The sequence below is a fragment of the Alligator sinensis genome, unplaced genomic scaffold (assembly GCF_000455745.1).
Source record: "Alligator sinensis unplaced genomic scaffold, ASM45574v1 scaffold25_1, whole genome shotgun sequence".
In the NCBI taxonomy this organism is placed as follows: Eukaryota; Metazoa; Chordata; order Crocodylia; family Alligatoridae; genus Alligator; species Alligator sinensis.
Window position 1 is genome coordinate 118,254 of NW_005843187.1, and position 25,935 is coordinate 144,188.

Sequence of the window (25,935 nt, forward strand, 5' to 3'; positions counted from 1 at the left end):
CCCCCCGCCGCCGCCTGAAGGCAGCCCCTCTTCCCTCCCCCACACCCATGTCTCCTGCCCCTATCCTTCTCTCCCCTCCCTCCTACCATCCCCATGTCCCCCAACACACTCACTGGGCAGGTACTTGAAGGACTGGGTGGGGCTGCGTTTCCGACGCCCATTGGAGACGTAGAAATAGGCCTGGACAGGACGGGACACCCGGGTATTGTTGTACTCGGGGACCGTGAGGGTCAGCGTGGTCTAGTGGGAGAAGAGAAGAGTGTCTGGGGAGCACCTAAAAAGGCAGTTCACTTGAGGGACCCAGATCCAGAGAGATCCTGTCCAGATTTTCCCTTCTATCCATTCTGTTCCTTCAGGAGTGGATCCATGGCAGGATTTCCACTACCCTCACACCACTACTTTGGATAGATTCAATATGGACTTTCTCCTGTCTCAACCCCACTCCCACCAAACTGATCCAGCCCAGCATTTCTGCTAGCCACACTCGCTTCAACCTAGGGGGAATCCAGCCCAGGATTTCTTCATTACCATTGCAGGGTGTCTAGAGCCCCAGTCCAAGATTTCTTGAGTCTCTGCCCACTTCCCCCCAGGCCAGCCCAGGAATTCCCCCACCCCTGGCCCAGGCACTACCCAGGCTAGGTGGAACTGGGCTGGGATTTTCTTTGCCCTTGCACCACACCCCTGCCCTCTTTTAGGAGGAAGTTCAAGGCTCGCATTATCTCACCCCTGCATGCATGCATGCATGAACACAGGCCTGGATTTCCCACCAAATAGCTCTGTTTCCACTAGGTGGAATCAGGCTGAGACTTCCCCAACTCCCACCTCTATTCCTCTAGGGCAGAGCTTTCCAAACTTTTCATGTTGGTGACACACTTTTGCGACATGCATCATTTCACGACACAGTAATTCAGTTCCGGGGGAGGGGCCAAGGGAAGCAGACGTGAGTAAGGGAGCTCCGTGGTGCCCTTCCGCAAAATTTTCTGCATTTCGCGCGACACACCTACACACTGCCGCCGACACACTAATGTGTCGCGGCACACAGTTTGGAAAGCTCTGCCCTAGGGGTATCTGGTCCAGAAGCTTCCTCCATCTGCCCACTTCGCCCTACATTAGGTCAGTCCAGGACTTCCCCCATGATGGCCCCTAAGTGAAGTTAGTCCAGGATTTCTGCCTATCCACACTTTTTCCCCAGGTGGCTCCAAAACCAGATCCAGCATGGGTGAATCCAGTCCAGGATCCCTTTGCCTCCACCCACTCTCAAGAGGCTCCAACCCATCTTTTCCTTACCTCATTGCTCTTGAGCCGATTGATGCAAGCCTCCTCTTCCCATTGGAGCTTCCCATCTGCAACCAGAGGAGATTGGATCAGAGGCCACCAAGGGGCGGAGCCTCAGAGATGGGGGAGGACAGATGAGGTGGGGAAACAGGGAGGGGTGTTGGAGAGAGAGGAGGGGGATTCCCTGGGAAAGGGGTTGGTGGAGGCAAGAAACTGTGGAGGGAGCTATGAGGTGGTGATGGGAGAATAGGGAGCATGGAGGTCTCGGGATAACTGAGGCAGGGACTGATGAGGTCTGCCTATCGCGCAGGGAGGGGGAGGACAAAGAGGTCCTGGGGTATCTCTAGGGTATAGGGAGTAGATGATGGGATCAGGGAGGTGCATGGGGGTTACATGGGGTGGATCACTCACCAGGACCCCTCTCAATGAAGATGACCTTAGAGTCAGGCAGGAAGTTGGCACCAGCCAGCACCATTTCTTCTCCACCACGCACTGATCCTGCGCTGATGCTGCAGCTCTCCACCTGGGGCAGCTCCTGAGCCGAGCGCTGGGCTGGGGGTAAGAGGCAGTCTGAGGCCCAGCCCAATAGCATTGCTACCCTCCCCACAGCTCCTATCAGGTCCAAGTCCCTACCCTAGCAGCACTCAAGGGAAATACCCGCAGGGACCCACGGCACACCTAGTGGGACCAGCCCCTAGTACTAAGCCCAGAGATCCATCCACAGACTACCTCATTGGGGATACTGGCTCTATAGGTCCTTGCAAAACTGCCCACTCCTAGTAGAGTGCCATATGGGGACCTGGCTCCATGACCCCTGGGCATGCCCCCAGGGATGCCATAATCATAATGTACCCACCTCACCCACCACAGGGCTTCCCCCACGAAACTAGGCACTCTGCAGCATGATCCCTAAGGGGTGCCCGCTTCATACACCCTGCTGCCACCATGGGCCATCTCACCTCCCGTCTCCCAGCACGCTCCTCAGGGGAACATGCCCACAGCATCCCCCTAATAGCAGTGCACTCACAGCACTCGATGGGGACTGAGGCCACCTGGATGGACACCACCTTGCCATTGCCCTGGGGCACATGGACCCGGAAGACTAGCCGGACCCTCGTATTCTTCCGTCCAATATCCGTCTCGCCCTTCCGCAGCTCAATGTCTGAGTTACGCAGCTTCAGGATCCCTGCGCAGTCAATGCTGGGGTAGGGGTAAATGGGCAGTGAGGGGGTAGTCACTGGAACGGGAGAGTCCTCATTTACCCTTTGCTAATTTACCCCTCACCTTGGAGATTCCATTTACCCTTTGCCATTTACCACCCCCAGCCCCTGGAAATCCTGGAGCTGGAATGTGGATTGGAGCTACTAAGTCACTTATCTGGGGCAAAAACCCAGGATGGACTCTGCTGTGGGCCCCACCTTGGAGGGACAGAAATCCTAGCTTTTCCCTGGTACTGGATTATGGCCCCAACCATGTGGATCTGGGACTGTAATTTTTGTGATGGAGAAAGTAGTACGGAAAACTTGGCATCAGGCTTATGTGCCCTCCCCACTCCCAGATTGGACTCTGGGTGCCATACCTCCTACGCCCAAAATGGGTAAAAATCTGGGGATGGGGATGTGTTGGGGATAGGGTTATGTTCATGGGGATGGGAGCATCATGCCACCATCTCCACATAGGTACTAAACCAAGAACCGGATCTCATTCCTCCACAGAAATGGACTCAGGCATAGGGAGAAAACCCCAAAGGCGCCCACTCCCCAGGACTCACTTGGCAGCCATGTTGTTCTCGGGGAGCAAGGACATTTCAAGCACCTTGGTGCTGTTGACAATAGTCTCATAGCTGGCGGTAGCCACCATCTTGCCAGTGATCCGATGGACCTGGTAGAAGGCGTGGGGCCGCAGGTTGCGCTCGTCAGCTGTCCCAATGAACATCTGCAGGGTCAGCGGCTTCTCATCGTAGCCCAGGAGCTGTTACAGCAGGGGGTTGGAAATGGAAGAGAGGACCCAGGTCAGGATCCATTTGCCAATGGAGTCTGATCTGCTCCCCCTGGGATCTACTATCCTGGTTATTCCAATGAGAGGGTGGCCTGGAAATCCTAGGCTGGATTTCCCCAAAGGAAGTGGGAGAGGTAGGAAAAATGTGGACTGGATCCCCCCACCCATTTTTTGAGCGGGGTCAGTGAAGGGAATACCTCACCTAGAGATTGGCCTCTCATCCAATCTTCTCTCATTGTAGTAAAGGGAACAGTCCTTTGGGAATAGTAAAGCACATGGCAGGCCTGGATTAGATAATCCATTGCAGGGAGAGGGCGTGCAGGGAAAACCTGGATTGGTTCCCCAAAGGAGAACAAGAACGGGGGCAGGCAAAACTCAAATTGGGTTAACCATGGAATGAGGGCAAGGAATGGGAAGAAAAACCCAGGGAAATCCTGGACTGGATTCCTTTCGCTTTGGGGGTGTTGGGTTTGCCTTATTCCAAGGAGAAAAACTGTAACGGGGGAGCAATGCAGGAGCCTTGCGTGACTCAGTTTCTCTCCCTTAAGAGCACTTGGGTTGGAGCATAGCCGCATTGCGTGTCTGGCCCCTGACACACACCCCGGAGCCTGGCGGCTGGCCCGGCCCAGCCAGGGCGGGGCGACGTCAGTGGTTCGGTGGTCTGGCCCCAGGGCCAGCCCAGATGTTTTTGATCAGTGGCTAGGATGCACAGCTGGACTCAATTGGAGCAAGGGAAGGAATAACAGGGAGGAAAAATAACCCTTTTGCTTCACCTCCCTTTGGGTTGTGCGAAATGGAATATTCTGGGCAGGCGGGGGCAGAGGGGGGCAGTGGGGATGAGTGGTTCCCCCTCCTTCCTCCCCTCCCCCCCACCCGCACACAAGATGGAAGGAGCCTGCCAAGAAGGACTCCAGGTCCTACATGCACATGCACACACAACCTTACCTACTAAAAACACTTGCACAACCACACCTACTATGCACACATGCACACATGCATATGACCCTACCTCCTAAATCAACACCCCCACCTACTGCTGCACACCCACAACTCCATCCCCACTTATTACACACAAACTCATTACACCCACAAATCAGTTCCCACTCATTACACTCAGTACACATGTGCACACAACTCTACATACTTACTAAACACATGCACAACTGTGACTACACCATGTACACAAACTCTGGCTCCATAGAGATGTGTTTTTAGCCCTGATCCATACCAACACACCACCCCTGCCCACTAGATAAGCACACATGGGCAACACCTCCCATTACCCACATTTACATAAGCCTATCCCACCATGCACAAACACAACTACATATATACACCTTCTCATTTCATATATGGAATCATACACACACCCCTATTCCCAGCCACTCTATGCACACACAGAAAACATGCATAATCCCACCACTGTGCACATGCACACACAATCCCACCCACTCCACACAAATATTCTACTCCACCCCCACCAACCACATGCACACATATGCAAACAATGAACCCACTCCACGTGCCCAAAAACACGTATGCATCCTCCCCAAACATCTCCACACACAAACAACATTCCAACCCACATATAGACTGCTCCCATCCCCATAGACATGACCCCATCCCCCACAGATCTCCATCCCCAAGTGTGTGTATGTGCATGCACGTATTCCTGTTGCCCTTTGCTGGAGGAGCAGAGCCCTGTGGTCTGTGTGTGTGTTTGGAGTCTGTATATGCATGTTTATATGTGCATGCATGGACACTTTGGGACACACATGCATGTGTGTTTGCATCTTGGGTGGTGTTTGTGTGTGTGTGTATGCGTGCATACATGTGCATTTGCAGATTACAGGGGCTGTCTGTGCATGTGTGCATGCGCCTTGAGCTCTGTGTGTATGTGTGTGTGGTGTGTGTGTGCAGGCCAGTCTCTGTGCTGGAGCGTGGGAAAGGACACCCCTGCTCCCATGTAGACTCCCAGGATCCCTCCTCCGCTGCCTGCTGCAGCCCTGGCTACAGTTGGACTGCAGGGGGAGGGGCAGTATCTAGTAGGGAGGTAGATGAGGTACCCATGCACACAACACGACATGCACAGGCTGATCCTCATGCCCCCAGTATCCCTCCACTAGTCCAACCCAGACCCCTGCAGACACACATACATGCACACAACTGCTCATGGATAAACCCCTGCCCCTTCCCCCTGCACCATACACCAACCCGTATTTCCTCTACACACAAACAATACCCATGTGCACACACATACAGACTGACCCCCACCCAATGTCCCAACCTACATACCTTTGACACATGCATGCCCACATAACCCCTCCCCTCACAATCCTACCCAGCTCCTCTGTTGAGACGCACACAGATCATGACATTCACACAGACTGATTCCCTCCAACCATCGCACACACAAAAACACTAACACAGGCATGCATTCACATGTACATATATGTCCCCTTCCCGGCATATCCAGCCCAGGCACACACAAGCACATGCACACACTGCTTCCCACCCCAGCAAAGCCAACCCAGATTCTGTTTAGATACACACACACACAATCCTCCCAACCAATATACACCTAGAGAACAAGACACATGTACACGGCCCACCCCCTTGCCAAGTTCACCCAAACCAAATACCCACTACACATATGCCCCTACATGTGCATACATACATCCTCCCACACTGAGTTTTCTGGATTTCATCACAGGGTGGCCCAAATAGGGCTCTATAGCCCAGCCCAACCAACCATAGGCATGGGAGGTGGGGATCCCAAGGAAGGAAGAAGCTTGATAGTGAAAGAACAAATGGAAGATCAGAGAAAGGGGGCAGAGGGAGCGGTAGTGAGGGGACAGACAGACAAGAGACAGAGAGATGAAAGGGGAGATAGAGAACAGACAAGCGATCAAACCCAACAGTGGAACAGATGGACTTTTCCCCCAAACCCATTCCTCCCCACCTGTGCCTGGCCTTGCAAATGTCAAATGTTACTCAATAACTCCTGGGACACCCCTGTCCATATTCATGAGTGCAGTCCTTGGGGTGGGATGGGGGTGGGCAGATATCCAGCCTCTTGTACCTCCCTGGCACATCCTCTCCTTCCACTCCCACAGCAGACCCAAAGAGAGGGGAGCCTTCCCACACCAGCCCTTCCTGCCCCTCCAGCTACCTTCACCACAGGGTGCCCCCCTGGGGCGGCCTTCACTGCCCCCCGGCTACCCTCAGTCTCATAATGGGCACGGTGGTGGCTTCGCGGCTGGACTTCAATCTTCAGCTCATACTGCTCGTACTGGCTGGGCAGGGGCCAGTCCAGGGGAGGAAGAGCTGACGACCTAAGGGGCAGATCAGAGAAGACGTGTCTCCAAGGCACTCTGTCCTGAAGGGGCACCATGCTGCAGGCAGAGGGGTGGGGGAGCTGGTTAGGGGGCACAGGACTGTGCTGCAGGGAACATGACCAGGGGCCTGAATATGTGGCACATATATTGTGTGCTACAATATAGGATGTGGGGCAGGGACTCAGTAGCAGGACCTGTTGCAGTGGGGGGAGAATCAAAGGCTGTGCTATTCTGGAAGTGGCAGGTTGAGGGGGCTAGTAGGGCAAGCCATGCTGGAAGGAGAGGTGTGTTGGAGGGGTGAAGTAGGGGATGCCATACTACAAAGAGCAGGGAAAGGAGGAGCAGGGGGCATGCTGTATGCAAGAGGGCAAGGGGTGAAGTAAGGGATCAGGAATCAGTCAGGGGCACCAGGCTGCAAGGAGTGGAGTGGCAACTCAGCATGAGAGGAGCCGTGCTGCAGGTAGGAGAACTAGTAGGGGGCACTGTGTTGTAAACAGCAGTATAGGGAGTCAGTACGGGGTGCTGTGCTGCAAGGGGTATTGCAGGGGTGAGGCATGGAGGGCATGCTGCATAGGGGCACAGACAGGAGGGGTTTCTCCCCGCTCAGGCCAGACCGCAGACATTTTCCAGCCCCATTTTCTCGTCAGAGGTACGCTCAGCAAAGCTGGGAGCGGTGTTTATGCCAGCTCCCCATGTGCGTGCGGAGCCAGGGTCTGGGATCTGTAATTCAAGACACCGGCGCGTCTGACGTGGGGCTGGCTTGACAGCTTGTTATTATACAAAGGAGGCCTTGGCAGTTGAGGCAAAGGCCCAGGCAACCGCTGGCAAGATGGGGCTGGCTGGCCCAGGGGGGTGAGATGGGGAGCAGGGCAGGGGTTTTTCCTCTCCATGGTCTGCCAGCCCCAGGGCAGGAGGCACTGTCTGGCTTAGGGGGTGGGGAACTTTCTTTAGGGAGTGCCAGCCTCAGAGCCAAGGAAGGATAGTTTGGGTTGGGAGTGGGGTGCAAGGCATTTTTCCTATAGGGGGTGCCACAACCATCATGCCCCACTGTGCAGGGGGTGGCTGGTTTGTATAGGGGGTAAGCATTGGGGAGGGATGACTACGCTGTAGAAGGCGCCATTCCCTATCTGTCCCCATGGTGATGCAGTACCTGAAGATGGGGCTGTGTCCAGCGATCCGCGCCTTGGACCAGCCCAAAGGGGAGGGCACAGCCAGATAATCCATCCCTTCCTTCCGGGGGCCCCCAAATCCCGGCTCCTCCCCATTACATCCTCCCTCCTCCTTCCGTGTCAGTGCCACCGTCTGCTCAGTGGAGGTCTTGCGTGCCTTCTGGGGGATGCTTTCCGGTGGGCGCTGCCCGGGTGCATCCTCCCCACCAGCCCCATCCGCTACTTCTGCTGTGCCCTCATCCCCCAAGCTCCCACGACGAGAGAGGCAGGGCGAGGTGGATGAATGGGTCTCTGAGCTGGAGTAGCGCCGCTTGCCGCAGGGAGAAGTAGGCCGTGGGGGCAGGGCCAGCCAGGCATCCTCTGCCCCACGGGCCCCGGTGTAGAGTGGCCAGGGATCCTCCATGCTGGCCCAGGGCTTGGGTGAGCCACAGGGTGAGCTGAGGGCAAATCTGGCTGCTGCTTCATTCAGCTCCCGTTCAACATCGTCACCAGCGGAGCAGTCATCGTCAGAGAAGAAGCTCCAGGGGGAGGCACTCCCGCTGCTGGCAGGACTGGGGGTGAAGAAGCCGGAGGCTAGGGGGGCCTCGCGGTACGTCCCATAGGCTTCCAGGGAGAGGTAGTCACGGGGGGAGCAGTCCCAGTCCCCTCCACCGCCTGGGGAGATGGTGGTGATCTGGATGCTGGGGCACTCCAGCACGCGGGAGCTGCCCCCAAGGCGGACCCGCCGGGCAGGCTGGCTCTCGAAGGTGTCATCCCGTGCAGGGCGGGGTGGAGGGGAGTGCATGCCAGCCCGGGGACCCCCTCCTGGGCGAGGTGGGCAAGGGATGCCCAGCGGGGAGGCATAGGCTGGGGGGTCTCCCAGCCCCAGGGTGCAGCAAGCAGGGAGGTCTTCGGCATCCAGATCTACAAGGAGAGAGGGCAACAGGTAAGAGATGACATAGTGAAGGTTGTGTTGACAGACTCGCACAAACACACATTCAGGCCCTTTTTCCTCCAGCAAGGGGCAGGAAGGACACCCATGCACACAAGCACACATGCATACAGGTGAGGGTCTATCCCCTCCAGCCAGCAACACACATATACATACAAGTTTGCCTGTCTCCACCAGCAGGGGTGCAGGACAGATGGGCACATGCATGCAAGCACACACAGATGCGTGCGCATACTGTTCAGCGTGTCATTCTCTCCCTTGGGGACACAGGTAAAATCTAATGTAGGCTAAAAGTCTCCTGGTGCGTAGAGGCTTCCCATCCTCATCCCCATCCCCCCCACCCACTCTGTTTGAAGTGGACTAGAAAGTGTCCTGGGAGGTGCCAAGTTCGAGTCCTGGACTGAGGCATTTCCGAGGGGAGAGGGGCAAGAGTCTTGCGGGCAGAGCCGTCTGCTCCAGAAACCACGGGCAGGAAAATTCTTCTCCCCAAAGAAACAAATATTTGGAGAGACGCAAAGTAACTTGATCTGTACCAATTTGCAGCACTGAGAAACACCTGCTTCTAATTTAAAGCCCTTTCTCTGCCCCTTTCATCATCCACTCCCTCAGCAGGAGGCTGCCGGCACCAGGATGGGGGACCCAGGGGAGGAACCTCCCCTGCAGCCAGCGCTCCTGCCCCACAGCCCCCACAGCGCCGCCCTGCTAAATGAAGCCAGGCTCTGCACGGGATCCCAGGTCCTACAGTTCTCCCCTGCTTGCCAAGGGATTGGGGATCTGGCAGCACTGGCAGGCAATGGGGTCTGGAAACCTTCTCATGAACTTGGCAGCAGCTCCTGGGCCTCAGAATAGGCTCCACCCTTTGCAGTGGGTCAAACAACCCGTCTTTGGATGGGGGGGTAGGAAAGCTTGTGAGGAGGGCTCTGGGGGGAGACATCTGAACCCAATTAAAGGCACATTCTCCTCTGCTGGCAGGGCCCCACGGTGGCCATGGGAACATAGGGCACCAGGCCAGGAATGGGGTGGGGAGGGCTATTTTGGGGCGGTGGGAGAGGGTGGGACATTGGATTCTACAGGTTAAAACCGCATGTCACCGACTGCCCTGCTCCTGCCCCAGGCCCTGTCCCATGGCCTGGTCCCAGCAGAGCCACAGGGGTCAGGTGAGAGTGCAGGACATCCATACACACCCTTTCTCTCACCTTTGACCAGACAGGCATATGCTTAAGATGGGAGGTAACCAAGATATGTCTCCTCTGCCGAGTTCCAAGCTTCCTACCATGCGGGAGTAGGGGGAGGAATTTGGGGCTGTGAGCTTCCCAACAGCAGTGGCCCAAATGAGGGGGTGAGGCAATTCTGGGCATTGAATGGGAGAGGAAAAGCACCTGGCTTCTGGCCCAGTGGGGATCCTGGTGCTACGCTCCCATGAGGCATGTGTTCCCACAGCGCAAGATGTGCCATGGAGGGGGAGGAGATGACACCAAAGGAATGAGGTGGGTATGCACACACAGATGCACATGGCCCCTTGCACATATAGGGCTCTCGCATACAGGAATTGTGTGTGCATGTGCACACACACATGGACTCTTGCACACAGGATCTCACCAATATGGAAAGCAAACATACAAACATGGATTTCACACATATGCACATGTATGGATAGCTTGCATATATGGGGTCTCAGGCACACGCATACATACATGCATAGGTATGTGACACCCTAAGGCTCTTGTGTACACATGCACAGGGATCACACACAGCAGTTTTGCACACAAACAGGGATGTTCTATATGCACACACACACAGGGACATTAAGAACACAGGGATATCAGGAAAACACATATGGACATACATACACACGGATGTACCTTACATGTGCTGAAAATCTCAAACAAGAATTAGTGCATACACACTACTTGGAATTACACACACACACACACACAATCACAGACACACACATGCAGGCATCACAGACTCTCCCACACACACCTCGTTACCATGATCTTCATCATCATTTTTAATACTGTTATTATTATTGTCCTAAGGATGCCCAGGGATGTCCCCTGGGATGGAGGGATGGAGACAGAGCCCCCAGCGGAAGAGATGCAGCCTCCCTCCCTTCATCCTTAATAGGACAAAACTTTCCATGCTCCTCGACTGATGGGAAAAAAAAAAAAGGAAGAAGAAGAAGAAAAATCCCCCCCGCTGTCCCTTTCCATGACCCTTTAAGAGCAGTCCCCCCAAAATAGCCCACCCCTCACCTTCCAGCGACACCCCCATCCTCACAGGCTCCTTGTCCTCCTCCCCGAAAATCAGCTTGAACTCCAGGTCCTCGTCCTCGCAGCTGGCTGCCCCCATGGGAGAGGATGGCAGATGGCTGGGGTGGGGTGTGTGTGTGGTGGGGGTCACTAGGGTGGGCTGTGATGGGGGAACACTAAAAGGTGTCCCACAGTGACCCTCACCCCCTTCTTCCACTCCTCCTTTCTCTCCTTCCCTTGCTCAGCCTCAATTTTTTTCTCCCCTTTTACTATAAAAACTTCTCCCAAACTTTTTTTTCCCACCCATCAAGCCACGCCCCCATCTCCCCTGCCTCTCCTTCCCATTTGCCCACTGGAGATTCCCAGCCACGCCCCCTCCGCCCACAAAAATTTTAGGCCCGCCCCATAAAAACACTGAATGAGATGGGGGGAGGGGAAAGAAAATTAGCCATGCCCCATTTTCCCTCCATCTCTCTCTCTGATGGAATAGTTTCCCTGGTGCTGATTGGACAGCTGCCCAGGAACACCCCCACCCCACCCCCCCTTCCATCCCCCAATAGATTTCATTTGGGTTTGGAGAATCTCCCAGCTGGAGATTTAAAGAAACAGGATCTCTCATTTAAATGTGTTTGTGGGGTAAAATATTGATAGGCCCCCCGCTCTAGGGGCGCTCCATTTGTCCCCAGGGCAGCAGACTGGCTGGCTCAAGGGGTGTGGAATAAGGTCTTTGCTCCTACCCTAGAAGGACCCATTTCTAGGCCATTCCAGTCCAGGAGAAAAATTTACTCATGGTTTTTGCTCCAACTTCTGCCATTACAAATCAGTTCAAAGGAGTCCAAGTGACTCCCTCCTGTTCGTGCCATAATCAGGCTGGCTATAAAGAAACGCCAGGGTGGATTTATTTCTGCTACTGGAATGGGTTCTTCTCTTTTACTCTGACATGGGGAAGTGTTTAATGGTATCAGGGGAATTTTGGATCAATCAGAAGCCATCCCCTATCTGCCAGCCCTTACTCCTGACCCTGTACAGATGCCTGTCCTTCAGTGCTGGGCTCCCCCAGCTCTACCAGTGCCCCAGTCCACAGTCCCCCTGCCTCCCCCAGCCCTGCTGGTGCCTCTCATTCCTATTTTGCACCCTCCTATTCCCCAGCCCTGCTACTGCTCTTCGCTTCTGCCCCCCAGTCCTGTCCTTCTCAGCCCAGCTGTTGCCCTTCACCCCCCGACCCACACCCTTTGCTCTCCATGCCCAGAATGGGTTAAGGCTCTCAAGTTCCCTTTTCCATGACCCTGGAGTCAGTGACGTTTTTAAACAGCATACAGCAGTCCCCTCCTCACTCGCTCCCATTAAACTAATGGAAACCAGCCCAAGCTCAAAGGGGAGGGACGAACGTGATGAGTAGGAAGGGACTGGGGCCAAACACAGCCCTAGATATGGAAGAAGAACCACTGAGAGCTCTGTGGGGTGCTGCCCCTTCCCAGTGGGATGACACCACCGCTGTACTCGGAGCTAGAGCCGGGGGTCCCTGCCCTAGGCCAGTAACACCCATCCCCACTCCAGCTGATCTTCTCAGCCCCCTCAAAAGCCCCCAGCTCTCCCTATCTTCTAGCTGAACTCCAGCTACCCCAACACACTGTAACTCGCCCTCAAATCCCTACCAACTCCACAAATCCTCCTCCTCCCATCCATTTTTCCATGGGTCTATCTATCCTCAAACACCCCCCTAACAGCCTGCCTGCTTGCCTATCGATCTGTCTGTCTATGTATAATCACATTGGACATGCCATCTCCACCCCCCACTGCTGTCTACCTCCCCAGCCAAGGACAGCAATGAGTGGAGCAGGCCTGATACCCTACTGTCCCTCCCCATATCCGATGAGAACAACAGCGGACTCTGTTTTGAGCTCCTGTCTGGGAAGGCACTGTGTGAATGGACAGGCAGGGTGGGTCACACCACTGTCCTTCTTGGTGTCTGCCTTGACATGACCTGGAGGTGGCATCTACCAGCAGCAACACCACAACAAGCCCACATACTATGGAGCACCCTGTTCAAGCTCCCAGAAAACTGGTGACTTCCAGTGGTGGCTGCTGCATGGAGCCCTGGCCACTAGCGCTGGCGACCTTGTCCCTTCTGTGGTTCCCAGTCTGGGTACGTGTCTCCTTTCAGTTTGGGCATTTCATGCTGTGACTGAGGCACATCAACGAGGCACCGTGCATGGTGCAAGAGGGCCAGATACTCCTAAAGGTATAAGCCCATGATGGGTGTTAGGGAGGCAGAAGGGAGTTTCAAGCCTTGGAAGTCATGGGTGTGTGAGGGATGAGTTTGTTATACCCAGCCCTCCGGGGAGCTCTGTACTCTTGCATTTACATCGATTGTTGTTAACCTTTTTACAATACAGACTGAAAAAGTCTGTTTGGCTGTCTGCCTCTCTCTCTTTCTCTCTTTCTCTCCCTACCCACCCACCCACCCCATAAACCCCTCTCTCTCTTTACCAATTCCTTTCTCTCTCCCTTATTCTCTTTCTCCCTCCCCCTGCTCAATTCCCTTTCAGTTTTAGTCTCCGCCTCCAGTGTCACAGTCACATGAGCCGAGATATTGGGTTTAGGCACCAGGAAGTCAGCCCTACAGCGCCCGGCACAGCACTGACCTAAAAAGAGTTACTTGGGGCAGAAGGGAATGAAGCAGGGAGAGGGGAATGGACCTGCAAGTCTGAGGTGAAACACATAAGCTCTGCTCCAAGGATAGGGCAGCAAAGGTAATGGATGGTACCGTGCTTTGAGAACTCAGGGCAGAAAGGACAGGGGGGCGGGGGGGGTCAGGAATAAGGGCCACTAGCAAGCTGCTGTGCAAGATACTTCGGGGCAGGAGTGAGGGGCATTTGCAAGGCAGGGTGGGGGCTGTGGGTTGGGAGCAAGGGGCAGTGAGAGGTCTCAGAGGGCAGGGGCTGCACACTGGGAGCCAGGGGTTTTGGCAGAGGCAGGGGGCAAGGCGCTGCAGGGTACCACCTGGGCACCACCAGGATGAGGGGACAAGGGACCAGTGAGAGTGAGGGGCATTAGTAGAAGCTCAGGGCTGGGGCTGGGGAATGTGGATCAGCAGTGAGAAGCACTGGCAGGGCTGCGGGGAGCCCAGGGGCCCAGGGGCTGCAGGTTGGGAGTGAGGGGCACTGGCAGGGCTGGGTGAGGGGAGACCCCAGGGCTAGGGGTCAGGACTGAGAGGCCCACCCTATCTGCTCCTCCAGGTGCTGCCATGGCTAATGGCAGCGAATTCCAGGAGAGGATCCCTTATGAGGACTTGGAGGAGGATATGAAGTTTATCGGCAACGGTGGCTTTGGCACTGTCTACTTGGCCAATCACAAGCGGTGGCACATCCGAGTCGCCATCAAGGAGATGAGGCAGTAAGAGTGGGGGAGGGGGATCCCCATCTCTATTCTCTCCACACCCACCTGCTCCTTCCTCCTCCTCCTCCTCTGTCCCACTGGGAACCTCCTGTCCTGTCACACACCCCTGCCCCTCTTCTCCACCTCCCTATAACCTGAAGTCTCCTCCTTCCCCTTGCAGGTATTCCCCCTACAGCCACGAGGAGCTCCTGGCTGAAGCCCGGGCCATGGACAGAGCTCGTTTCCTGTATGTCCTCCGCCTCTTTGGTCTCTGTGAGCTGAAGACGCAGGCCAGCAGGGACCCCAATTCACAGTTCGGGATTGTCATGGAGTACATGGAGAATGGCAGCCTGGCCAGACTACAGGAGGAGATCCAGCATGTGCCCTGGGCCCTGCGCTTCCAATTCCTCCATCAGGTAGCACTGGGCATGAACTACCTGCATGGCCTCAAACCACCCCTGCTCCACCTGGACCTCAAGCCCAGCAATGTCCTCCTTGATGAAAACCTCAGTGTCCGGGTAAGGATGGCCTATCCATTCCCCACCCTGTTTCCCACTTGTCTCAGTCAGCCAGTGCCCTCAGCCTGAAGCCAGCACCCCTTGGAGGGAAAAGTCCCCCTACCTCATTGCCTACCCCTTGATCTCCCCTCTCTTCTGCTCTTCCCTTGCAGCTGGCAGATTTTGGTTTGTCCAAGTTCAAGCAAGGGACTACCAAATTGAAGGCAGCGAGGTCGGAGGAAGGAAGTGATCATGGAGGGACCCTGGAGTATATGCCGCCCGAAGCTCTGGATGATATCAATTACAAGCCAACCCAAGCCACAGATATATACAGGTGATGGAGGCCCAGCTCCTCTGCCTGTCACTGAGCTGGATGGACCATGCTGATGCGAGGATGGCCCAGGGTTGTGCTATGGGGTGCTGGGCCATAGGGAGTGGGTTTAGGGTCTCAGGGGAGGGGTTTAGAGGGGGCCTTGTCAAGGGGTGTTTTGCTGCAGGCAATAGAGCTGGGGACACTAGCAAGGGGCACCATCCTGACTCATATGCCTTTTGCTCTTTGCAGTTACGCCATCCTCACCTGGTCTGTTTTAACTGGGGAAGAACCATACCCAGGTGGGACATTACTTACCCCTTCCTTTCAATCAGCCTTGTTCGGGGAGGTGCAGATCTTAGTCAGTCCAGCAGTTGGCAGCAAGCTCATGCATCTAGGCCAAGGATGTCCAACTGAAATGAGTGGAAGGGCCAGATTCTGAACGCAGGGTTTCTTGCCCTGGCTGCTGGAGACTCAGCGTTGAGGCAGCACATAGGGGTTAATGCTGCTGCAGCCCTGCCTCTCCCCCCACCCTTTTGCATGACAGATAACAGTCAGAAACCAGAAATTTGGTGATGGATAAGAATAGAAGTAGCATTCATTCCCTAAGTAGTGGCCATGCTAGCACAGCAACTCTGGAAGCCATAGCAAGAAGCCCAGCAAGCCAAATCCAGAAGTGGGTCAGCTACCAAGAGAAAAGCCCCATGGGCCTGATAACCCATTTCTGCAGGCCAGAACAGACCTATCGACCTTATGTTTGACACCCCTGATTTAAGACATAGAGGTTCATGCTGGGGCACAGTAATTAGTGGCAACCTGGGGTCTGGGATAAACACCAGAGCAGGGCACAAGGAGAGGGGAAGAGGGGAGACATGATGCTATAGGCCAACAGGGAAATTAGTTATTGGAGATGGATGGTTACGGAAAGAGATGGAGAGAGAGAGAGAGAGAGAGAGAGGGGTTAGCTTGATGGAAAAGTGGATACATACAGAGAGATGGTGGATGGGCAGATGGATGCATTGCTGGATGTGGGTTGAAAGAGGATTGTTTGGTGGAAAAACATGGATGGAGAAATGGGTGGATGAATAGGCAAAAAAGACAGGTGGAAAATTGGAAAAAAAACTTTAGAGATGTATAGACAGGGGACAAAGTATAAAACTTGAAAATGGAGGGATAGAAAGAGAGAGAGGTGGATGCTTGATTAGATAAAAAACTGGACAGTGGGCTAGTGGTTTCCACCTAAAAATCTTAAAAAGGATGTGGTCATTTAATCTGTTTTTTTGAAAATGTCTCAGATTTGATTAAATAGAATCTGATGTATTTCATCCCCATTCTAGACTATTTTCGTTGGAGCAAATATGTGTGTGTGTGTGTGTGTGTGGGCATCTTCTGATAAATACGTCTTACAGTGGATCATCCAGCTCTGCTAGATGGAAGATGCATAGAGACGCCTGACTGGTGGCTCAGTAGGAGGTGCTGACCCAGATAACCTACTGTAGCACTCAGGGGTACTGTGCTTGGGGGAGCCAGACAGGGTTTTTTTCTAGGGGTCACTCTTCCATGGAGCCAGGCCTCCTTTTCTGGGTACTATGCCCGGCTCTGGAAGGAACGTAGGATCCAGTGCAGGGTGGAGCAGTGGGAGGCTGAGGATCAGGACAGGGGTCTGATCCAGGACAGGATCAGGACAGGGCCTGGATCCAGGAAGGGGATTGAGCTCTAATGGGTCACTGCAGGAAAGCTGGGGTCAGACACCTAGGTAAAGAAATGAACAAACAGCTCTGCTTCAGATTCTTGACACAAAAGGTAGAAAATCACATCACTACTCCATGCCTTGGTTTTACCGGCGGTGAAGCAGCATGTTTCCTGTCACATCTGAAGTAGGCATGAGGCCACTGAGCCCCGTTTGATTCTCTGATCCTTCCACGAGGGCGGCGGGTATGTGGGGGTGGGGGGATCCAATGTTTTTGGTTTCAATAGGGCACCCTCTGCACATCTGTGGGAAAACCCTCTTAGGAACATGGCTAGTATTGCAAGGAGGTCCAGAAGAGCTAGGTGTTTTAGGGCGTTAGCCAGCAGTATTCAAACTGGGTCCCACGGGGGGGAAGGGGGCGGGGGGGATCCCTATATAAATAATTACCTTAAGGCTGCATGCTGCCAATTAAAATGCAAACATTCACCTGTTAAAGGATGTTAATCCATCATAAGTATGCTCTTAACATTCTCAAGATAAGTCACTGAAAGCGGGGTTGATCTGGGAAACATTTTAGTCGTGCTGTTCCAGGGTATTGTTTGAATGGTCAAGGGTGGTAAAATGTTTTACTTTCACTCTTTCAGCACCCCAGGATGCCCAGTTCTCAGCTGCTCTCCCTGTCCCCACCCTCCAAAACTCTAGTAGCCTTCCCCGCCCCCCGCTTCCCTCTGAGAGCAACTGCTCTGAGAAGCTTAATTGCAGAGAGACCATGGAGCTGGGGAAGCCTCCTTCCCCTGGCCACGTGGCCTCACTGCCAGGAGACTGAGTTTCGATGAGACCTGAAAGGCAGTGGGAAACATGCTTCCCTGGGGCTCTCCGGCAGGGCCGGATTAATGAGTAGGCAAACTAGGAACATGCCTAGGGCCCTGAGCTGCAAGGGGTCCTCCCTGGTCCTCCCCTCTGTGGTGGTGGTGCAAAGGGACCGATCTGCCTCCCTTCCCCTCCCCTCCACTGGCCTCACCGCTGCCATGCCTCGGAGCCACACTCTCCATGGGCAGCAGTGCCAGGGTGGGGAGGAGGTGGGGGGTCTCGAACAGCCCAGGGCCCATGAGTTTGTTTGCCTAGGGCCTACTAAAGGGTTCATCCAGCCCTGCTCTCTGGTCTAGCCAAGCTGTAGGTCTGCACTAAGAGTGGGGTCACCACCAAATCATCTTCAGCCAGACCCCAGCATCTGAGAAAAAGCAGCTTTCCCAGGTCTCTCTGGTCTGCACAAGCCATGGCAACTCCGCACTGAGTGGGGCCACCAAGGCTCAAGCCCCAGTGGCCCAACTGTGAACAAGGAGCCTCTGTATCAGAGCAGGGGGCCGGGACCCGATCATCTCACGAGGTCCCTTCCAGGGTCAGTTTCAGCCGGCCCAGAAAGCCTGGGGAGGCTACTTCAGAGCTACAAGCCTCCCTCCCATCCTATCGCCTGCCTACCGTCTCCACGCCTCCGCTCATCAGACTCTGTAGCGGCAACTCACAGTCATGCAGGTCTGAAATGATATGGAGCTTGCACTTGTGCCATCTCTAAAACTTCCCTAACTATGCCATCAGAATAGTTCACAGATTTCGGGCACTACGCAGGTCACCTGTGACCACTGGGGGACAGTTGTCTCTTCACTGCAGTAAAGTCTTTAACTAGAGGGAAGCATCAGAGCATGGTTGCAATGTCACTTACCCACCGTGTGGGGATATTCCCAATACGCAGCTGTTCTCTTCCCCTGTCCCCAGATGTCCATCCTAAGTGGAAGAGCTTCCTTTTCCAGCTACGCATTCCTGAAGGAGAAAGGCCTGACATGACCAAGCTGGACACCATCACTGGTGTGGCAGGCCTGGAGGACATGAAGCAGTTAATGAAGTCATGCTGGGACCAGGAATGCTCTCAGAGACCCACCTTTCAAGGTTAGCCCCCTAGCAGACGGGGTGGCCTGGATACCCTAAGGAAGTACTAGCGGGCACTGTGCTGCAGGGATTAGGAACCAGAAGGGGATGCTCGCTGGGGGAAGCCATACTAAAGGAGCTATGCTGCCATACTAGGGGATTTATGGGGCACTATGCTATATAGAGCAGGATGGAGACTCAGTAGGGAGGCCTTTCTCTTGCAGTCAGTGGCTATGGCATCCACTGAAAGCTGCAGGGGCCAGGATAGGGGCTCCCTTGGGGAGGTGGGAGTTCACTTGCACCGGCATGGCACTAAGGGCATCTGACCTCTCCTTCTCATCCAGACTGCAGTGACAAAACAAAGAAAATCTTCTCCTACCACAATGCCCACATCACACAAGCTGTCCGCATGGTCCAGGACATGCTGAAAAAGCCAGGGTCCCCCACCCTGAACCCTGGATGTCCTGCCCCGGCTGCCAGCTATTCTGGGAAGGATTACCAAACTTCTGAAAGTGTTGGTGCTGCTTCTGCTCCTGAAAGCTCAGGCCTCCATGACTCTCTGCTGCCTGCAGCCTCCCTTGGGATCTCCGAGAAATTCCAGAGCCTTCACTTTGAGGAACTACCATCCAGAGAAAATGGTGAGTATTTACCTTCAGCCCCCACCCCACCTTGGCCATGAAAACTGCAAATCCCACCTCCACCATGTCTGCAAAAGGACTCCCATGTCTGACATGAGTGCAGCGAGTATCCCACCTGGGAGGTGGGTGGGACAGGAAGTCCTGCATCAAAAGTGGTGCAGGGGGAATTCCCAGCTCCAGCATGGCTGGACAGGAAGTGCCCTCTCTGCTGTGGCCAGGGTAGAAGTCTACATACTGTAGTGGCATTATGGAAAGTGATGACTTCTGAGTGGCAGGAGAGGAAGCCTACCTCCAAGTGACCAGGCAAGGCATGGCAGTGGAGGAAATGACCTGCCTGACCATGTAGCAACACAGGAAGTCCCACCTCTGGAGGGCCGGCACAGTAAATCCCACCCAAAGTAGGTGGCAAGAGAGGAAGTCCTACCTTTCCTGTACCCACACAGGAACAACTCCTACTTCCCTGTACCCACACAGTCAGAGAGATGGGACTTCTTCAGCTGGATGCTGGGGTTGAATTACCCGCCTGTGGGGCTACAAAGCCTTCAGTGACGGTTTTGGGGGAATGTGTGGGGGAGGACAGGGCATCCCCAATATGGTGGGAGTGACTCATAGGGGATGGGGGACTTTGTGTCCCTACAGAGGCAATACCGCCAGGCTTTGAGGAAGAAAGAATGCTAAAGAGAGGACAGAGCGGGTGTGCTATCCTATCACAGGTAAGTAGCAGCCTTCTTCTTTGGGTAGGATACAGATTATTATGCTAAGCAGGGTTGGTCTGGGTCAGGACCTAGATAGGTCAGGAGACCTTTTGGGAGGAGATCAGAGATTGTGCTGACCCATATGGCCCAGAGAGACATTAGAGGGTTCAGTGGGCAAGGCAGGGGAGCCGAAAGTGGGTGGTATCCCTCCGCTGGTGGTGCCGATTCCTGTACCAGCAACCCCTGCTTAGCGCTCTTAATTGGTTCCCAAAAAAAACAAACGTTAAGCAGAACAGTGTTAAATGAACCCCATTTTCCCATAGGAATTAATGTAAATAAATATAATTCATTACCAGGGCATTCAGCAGCAGCAATGTGAGCACCTGATAAAGCAGGGCCAGCTCATGGAGGTGGTGCTGTTGGTCCCCTCCATGCCGGGCAGTGGGGGCAGGGGGCGGTCACAGCCACAGTCACTCCGGGTGCTGGCTGGCTAAATTGCACAATAAGGCTGCGTACCACTGATGCGCTGTGGTGCTAGCATACACTCCCTGCTCAATGCCTATGAGCGTTATAACAAAACTCGCTGAGTGTTAAGTGGAATCAAGTATGAATGTAAAACAAGTGTTATAGTGAAATAGCGCTAAGCAAAACAGCGTTAAGTGGGGTTTGCCTGTAATCTCATGTTGTAAAGGGAGGATGTCCAGTACCAAGGAGTGTTTGCGGTTCACTAAGAGTCACTATGCCCTCCCAGCCAGAACTGGGAAAGCCATCCCTATGTTGTTTGGGGGCTGTGCCCCAGCCCAGGGGCTGCTGTATCAACATGCTTGAGTGTGCCTCACCCCAGGCCAGGCTGTATTTCAGTACTGGACAACAAGCCCCCAATATAGCCGACTCCACAGGTGGCTGCATTATAGCACTGGGTAGTGGAACTCTATATAAACAGCCCTGACACTCCCCACCCCAAAAATACCTGCAGCAGGAGAGAAGTCCCTAAAATTATATCCTATGAGACTTTGTTTTTTTTTATTTTTCTCTTTCAAGGAAACTGAAGAACTAAATAATGGAGGTTTGGACAGCCAGAGGATAACTCACACTCATATGAAGCCTCCAGGTACTGTCTTTACAAATCCTGGCTGGGCCCAAAGGTGGAGGAGTCAGGAGGCTACTTAGGATACACCACTTTTGCAGTACTTACCTTTGATCACAAGGGGGCAGCAGGTCTCTTGCCAGTAGTACAGATGGGAAGTCAGAGCCCAGCAGAAAGAGACTCCCTTTTAAGAGCCTGTTAACCAAGAGAAATCAGTGACATTTGCAATCTGGCTGCAAAAAAACTTTATAAAAGAAAAAGGAATCAGAACTCTGGGTAGAGGTGATGTCTTTTATTAGACCAACTAGATAGTTGCAAAAAAAATTCTTTATTTGCAGACAAGGTTCCTTGGGTGAATTTGATATCTTTTATTAGACCAACCCAAATGGTTGGAGAATAGTTATTAAGCAAGCTTTCGGGTTCAAAAACCCTTTGTCTTTATTTGCAAGCTTTCAGGACACACACCCTTCTTCAGACATAGGATTCACAGATTCACAGAAGTTTAGGTCTGGAAGGGACCTCATGAGATCATCAAGTCCAGCCCCCCTGCTCTGGGCAGGAAAGACAGGTGGAGTCAAATAACCCCAGCAAGGTGTGTGCCTAGTCTCCGTTTGAAGATCCCCAGGCTAGGTGCCTGCACCGCCCTACTGGGAGTCTGGTCACACGAACCATGAAGATGTTTTTCCTTATATTCATCCTGAGCCCAGAGGAGAATGCAAAGATTGTAAAATTTATCCTAGGTGGAAATGAAAATGAATTTCATTTGAATTTTCCTTTCCACCTCGGAGACATTTTACAATCTTTGCATTGTTCTATGCCTGAAGAAGGTGAGCGTGCCCAAAAGCAGACATTTTTTTTCCAAATATCTAGTTGGTCTAATAAAAGATACCACCTCTACCCAGAGTTCTGATTCCTTTTGCCTGTAGACCAATACGGCTACAACCTATATCCTTATGAAGGGAAGACATCCATGAAGATCAGAGGCTGGCAGAGAAACTTTACTGCCCCCTTAAAGGTGATGTGTCCATGAGGGATGGAGTCTGCAGTTTGGCAGGGAGAAATTCCCCTTTAAAAGTAAATTCCCCTTTAAGAATAAATGAAGGCCAGAGTTTGGCTGTGAGAAACTCTGCTGTTAAAGGGGAAATCTACATGAAGACTAGAGGTTGGTAGTGAAGAGGTACTCTTAAAGGAGAACCACCTGGGGAGGTGGGAGGGTGGTCGGGGAGGAAGTGGGGACAGAACCTGGCAATGATAAACTACTCTTAAAAGGAAAATGCCCACAAGAGACAGGCTGGTGGTGAGAAAGTCTTCCTAAAGGGGAGGTGTCCATGAGGGACAGGGTCTGGCAGTGAAAAATTCCAGCCTTAAAGAGAAAGTGCTCTGGAAAGTTTAACTCAAAATGTTCTTCCTCCCCAGATTATCCAGGAAGGCCTCTCTCCAACCCCAACCTGCCACAAATGCAACTCCCCACCCAGTGGCCATGTTACTACCCAGGGGTTGTGTGCTCTAACAGTTACCAGGTATGTGTGTATCCTGGGCCAGGAGGAGGGAGGAGTACATAAGAAAGGAAAGGGAAAAGGAGGTAATGTAGGGGGCAGCTATAGGGCTGGTGGAGTTGGAGTCCAGGGAGAAACAGATGCCTATGGGCTGGGTCTGTAGGTGAGGTGGAAGAGGGCTGATGGAAAGCAGGGCGAGGGTCTAGGGCTTGGGGGATGGACACAGAGATATGGAGAGGGGCTCCCCTCCAAGCTGACTGTGCCATGTTCTCTCTTCCTTTCTCCCATTCCTGCCACTCTTCGGTCTGTTGCAGCTGCCAGTTTATTCAGGTAAGCAAAGGTTGGGCACCACTGCCCCACTCACCTGGGGACTTGAGGACACTAGAAACAGCTGGCAAGATGGGGGAAGGGGCTCCTTGTGAGGGGTGGAGAGATTTAAGGATCCAGCATGTCGCTCCCAAGGAAGGTTCTGTTTCCCCCAAGAAAGATGGGCCCAGAGGCAGCATAGCCTTCTTTCCATTCTTCTTCCAGTCCCCATGCACCCCAAGTATTCCCTACCTACAGAGCCCCACATAACCCCCTTCATGCATCCATCCACCCCTATATACACAGCCTGTCTGCTTATTTCAGGAGTGGGCAATTATTGGGCCCGTGGACCATGTAGGGAGTTTTGATGAGGTGTTGCAGACTGAGTCAGCATCCCCACCTCTCCTCCCCAGCAACAGTGTCAGTAATTGGGCTGGGTGAGAAAAGCTGGACAAAATTCCCTGGTGGGCCAGATGCAGCCCGTGGGCCACATTATGCCCACTTCTGGTTTATTCCCATCCAAACTTTCTTTACTTTTAGCTTCCCCACCATCCATCCATCCATCCATCCATCCATCTCCAGAAACCAGGGTGGTGAGAGATCCTTTCAATAGCATCACAGATTATTAGTACCATTAGATGTGCAAATACCTACATATGGTTCACAAGATGAACCCTGAAATTTTAAAATAGGAATCAGTGTAACAAAATATTCTTACCTATTGTGGTCTTTCTGAGCTCTTACAAACAAAAGAATAGCTCTGTTATTTTTCTGTAATCAAGAAATGAGTGAAAAATAAGAGTTGGCGTTTTCTGAGGAGTACCTTGAGTCTAAAAATGTTGAGAACCACTGCCATGTACATTGTCTGTCTGTCTTTACCCATCAGGATTCATCTTTCCCAATGGGGAAAGACATCCACACTTGCATCCACCCTATATCCTCCCCGTATGCTTCTCTTTCCATAGACCCCTTTCTTCTGTCTTTCCTTTGGTCTCTGCCTCAGTCTCTCTTCACTTCCTTGTTTCCATCTCTCTTACAGGAAATCCCATTTTCTTCTCTGGCAACAACACAGGCATCCAAATTGGAAACGACAACTTCATGAAAATAACGAAAAAGCTAAAGAAAAATCCCAAGAAGAAGTGATGGAGGCTACAGCAATCTTCCCTTGGGTGGGTCAACCTGTTGATCTCCCAAAGCCCCCTTCATTAGTTTGCATACTTCTCATCTTGGCATATCTAACAGCCAGCCCCCTTGAACCCCCAAAGGCCCTATTTTTGGTACAAAGAGCTCTCCCTTGGGAGAGTACCATACTCCCAGCTAGCCCCCCGACCTGCCCCTCTACTGCTTCAAGGGGTAAAAAAACCAGCATTGGGGGATGGTGCTTTTGTGCTAAATGGAATGGTTTTGTAATACCAACATGGAATCAGCGATGTGAATACATGAGACAAGCTTTGTAATGAGAGATTTGGTATTTCATAAGGGGAATACACAACTTTCATAATGGGTGAGGAAGCAAGGAAGGAAGGAAGCTGGATTAACGGCATAGAGAAAGATGAATGGATGGATGGATGAAAGAAAGAATGAAGAGATAAAAATGGAAGGATGGGAAATGAGAAGGATGGATGGATGAATGAATTAACACATAAAGATGGATGGATGGAAGGATGGCCGGATGAAGAAATGAATGAACAGGTAGAGTTGGATGGAAAGGTGAACAAAGAAAGAAAAAGAAAGGCAATGAGATGACCAGCCACTGGACACTCTGCGGGTTACAGTTCTCTGGGGAAGTGCAAAGGAGAAGACACTGAGCGCACACACATGCCAACCCTCACAAAATGCCTCCTACACTGGACAGTGTAGCACCCATAGCATGTCTAACCTTCAGTCTCCCTGGCTAGGGAGGGAAGTGTCCTGTCAGATGGGAGGAACCGTAGCAGTCTGCATAATTGGGGTGGCTGACTAAGCATGGGGGTGTCTGTGTAGAGGGGAAGGCTGTGCTGGAGGCATCTGGCTTTGCCGGGCTTCAATTCAAGAAGGCGGTGTTACCCTGGCTGGGTGGAACCCCTGGCGCATCTGCTCCAACTAGATTCCACCACTGGGGGCCACCTCCCTACTCAGAGCCAACGGAAGGGGGGGTAAGGCTTGGGGGGAACTGGGTTAGTGGGAGCCCAGAGAAGGGCTCAGCCCCAAGGGGACAGACAAGGTCAGTATCTTGTTTGTCTTCAGACTGGGGAGGGGAGAGGAGAGGAGCAAGAAAACACAAGGGAGGTGGAAGAACCCTAGAGAAGGGAGGGGAGGGGAGGAGAAGGGGCAGGCAGGCTGAGAGAGAGGGGATGTGTATGAGGATCGTGTATGAAGATGGAGAGTTGGATGGATCCAAAAACAAAAAAAGACGGCACAAGATAGGAGGAAGGAAATCAAACATGAAGGAGAAAACCAGGAAAGGCAGCCAGATACAGAATGAAATAAAAATGTGGATCAATACAGAGATAAAACATGAAAGCAGAATGGGAGAAAGGGTGAAGGGATGAAAAGAGGAAGATAGATAATGGGGGAAAGAGATAGGTGGGTATGTAGGTAGGTAGATGGTAGGTAGATAGATAGACAGAAAACATTGCTTTTTCCAAAACCATTAGGTACACGATTCAATCCAAAGATATCCTTTCTCTCTCCATCCTTCCTCTGTCGCATTCTTTCTTTTATTTATATTACTCCCCCCCCCTTCTATAATTTCCACATCTCTGGAGGAAAAGAAAGAGAGATAAGGGAGTTTTAGATGGGAAGGAAAGACATCAAGAAGGTACAGACTGTGAGTGAGCAGAGCAAGTATCTGCTTGTCCCAGCTGGCAGAAAATGGGTCTAGGGCTGGGGCTGGGGCCTCTGGCTAGACCCCGGGAGTGGAGTGTGTGGAGAGTGTCGGGCTGCTCCTTGGCACACGCCCCAGACAGGAAG

At 53.0% G+C, this 25,935-nt stretch overlaps 2 protein-coding genes and 1 long non-coding RNA gene across 5 annotated transcripts in view; 2 read left to right on the forward strand and 1 right to left on the reverse strand.

Annotated features, from left to right (window-relative positions):
• Window positions 1-18,655, reverse strand: part of NFATC4 (nuclear factor of activated T cells 4) — a 19,676-nt gene extending 1,021 nt beyond the window's left edge. Inside the window, exons 1-9 of one of the 2 annotated variants that reach the window (XM_014526902.2) lie at window positions 18,559-18,655; window positions 15,467-15,561; window positions 7,762-8,683; window positions 6,446-6,608; window positions 3,047-3,246; window positions 2,303-2,475; window positions 1,687-1,827; window positions 1,288-1,343; window positions 114-240 (exon numbers count right to left, since the gene is read on the reverse strand). In XM_014526902.2, coding sequence (XP_014382388.1) covers window positions 114-240; window positions 1,288-1,343; window positions 1,687-1,827; window positions 2,303-2,475; window positions 3,047-3,246; window positions 6,446-6,608; window positions 7,762-8,564 — 1,663 coding nt within the window. In that variant the 5' untranslated portion in view covers window positions 8,565-8,683; window positions 15,467-15,561; window positions 18,559-18,655. Of the gene's footprint in view, window positions 1-113; window positions 241-1,287; window positions 1,344-1,686; window positions 1,828-2,302; window positions 2,476-3,046; window positions 3,247-6,445; window positions 6,609-7,761; window positions 8,684-10,966; window positions 11,494-15,466; window positions 15,562-18,558 lie in introns of those variants that run through there. The other variant, XM_006037900.3, reaches the window with a different exon arrangement.
• On the forward strand, window positions 10,162-10,869 carry LOC112548471. Its single transcript, XR_003092202.1, has 2 exons — window positions 10,162-10,198; window positions 10,751-10,869. It is a non-coding gene; the product is annotated as an uncharacterized LOC112548471 (long non-coding RNA).
• RIPK3 (receptor interacting serine/threonine kinase 3) lies at window positions 13,551-24,445 on the forward strand. 2 transcript variants are annotated; one of them, XM_025194377.1, is made up of 12 exons: window positions 13,551-13,716; window positions 14,203-14,359; window positions 14,523-14,859; window positions 15,012-15,172; window positions 15,401-15,450; window positions 18,612-18,782; window positions 19,106-19,399; window positions 20,039-20,112; window positions 21,136-21,205; window positions 22,598-22,701; window positions 22,992-23,007; window positions 24,023-24,445. In XM_025194377.1, exons 2-12 carry the CDS (start codon window positions 14,211-14,213, stop codon window positions 24,124-24,126), a joined length of 1,530 nt encoding a protein of 509 aa, XP_025050162.1. In that variant the 5' UTR covers window positions 13,551-13,716; window positions 14,203-14,210; the 3' UTR covers window positions 24,127-24,445. The 2 variants fall into 2 exon arrangements, with proteins under 2 accessions (XP_025050162.1, XP_025050163.1); XM_025194378.1 differs by lacking the exon at window positions 14,203-14,359.
• Window positions 24,446-25,935: the final 1,490 nt, after the last annotated feature.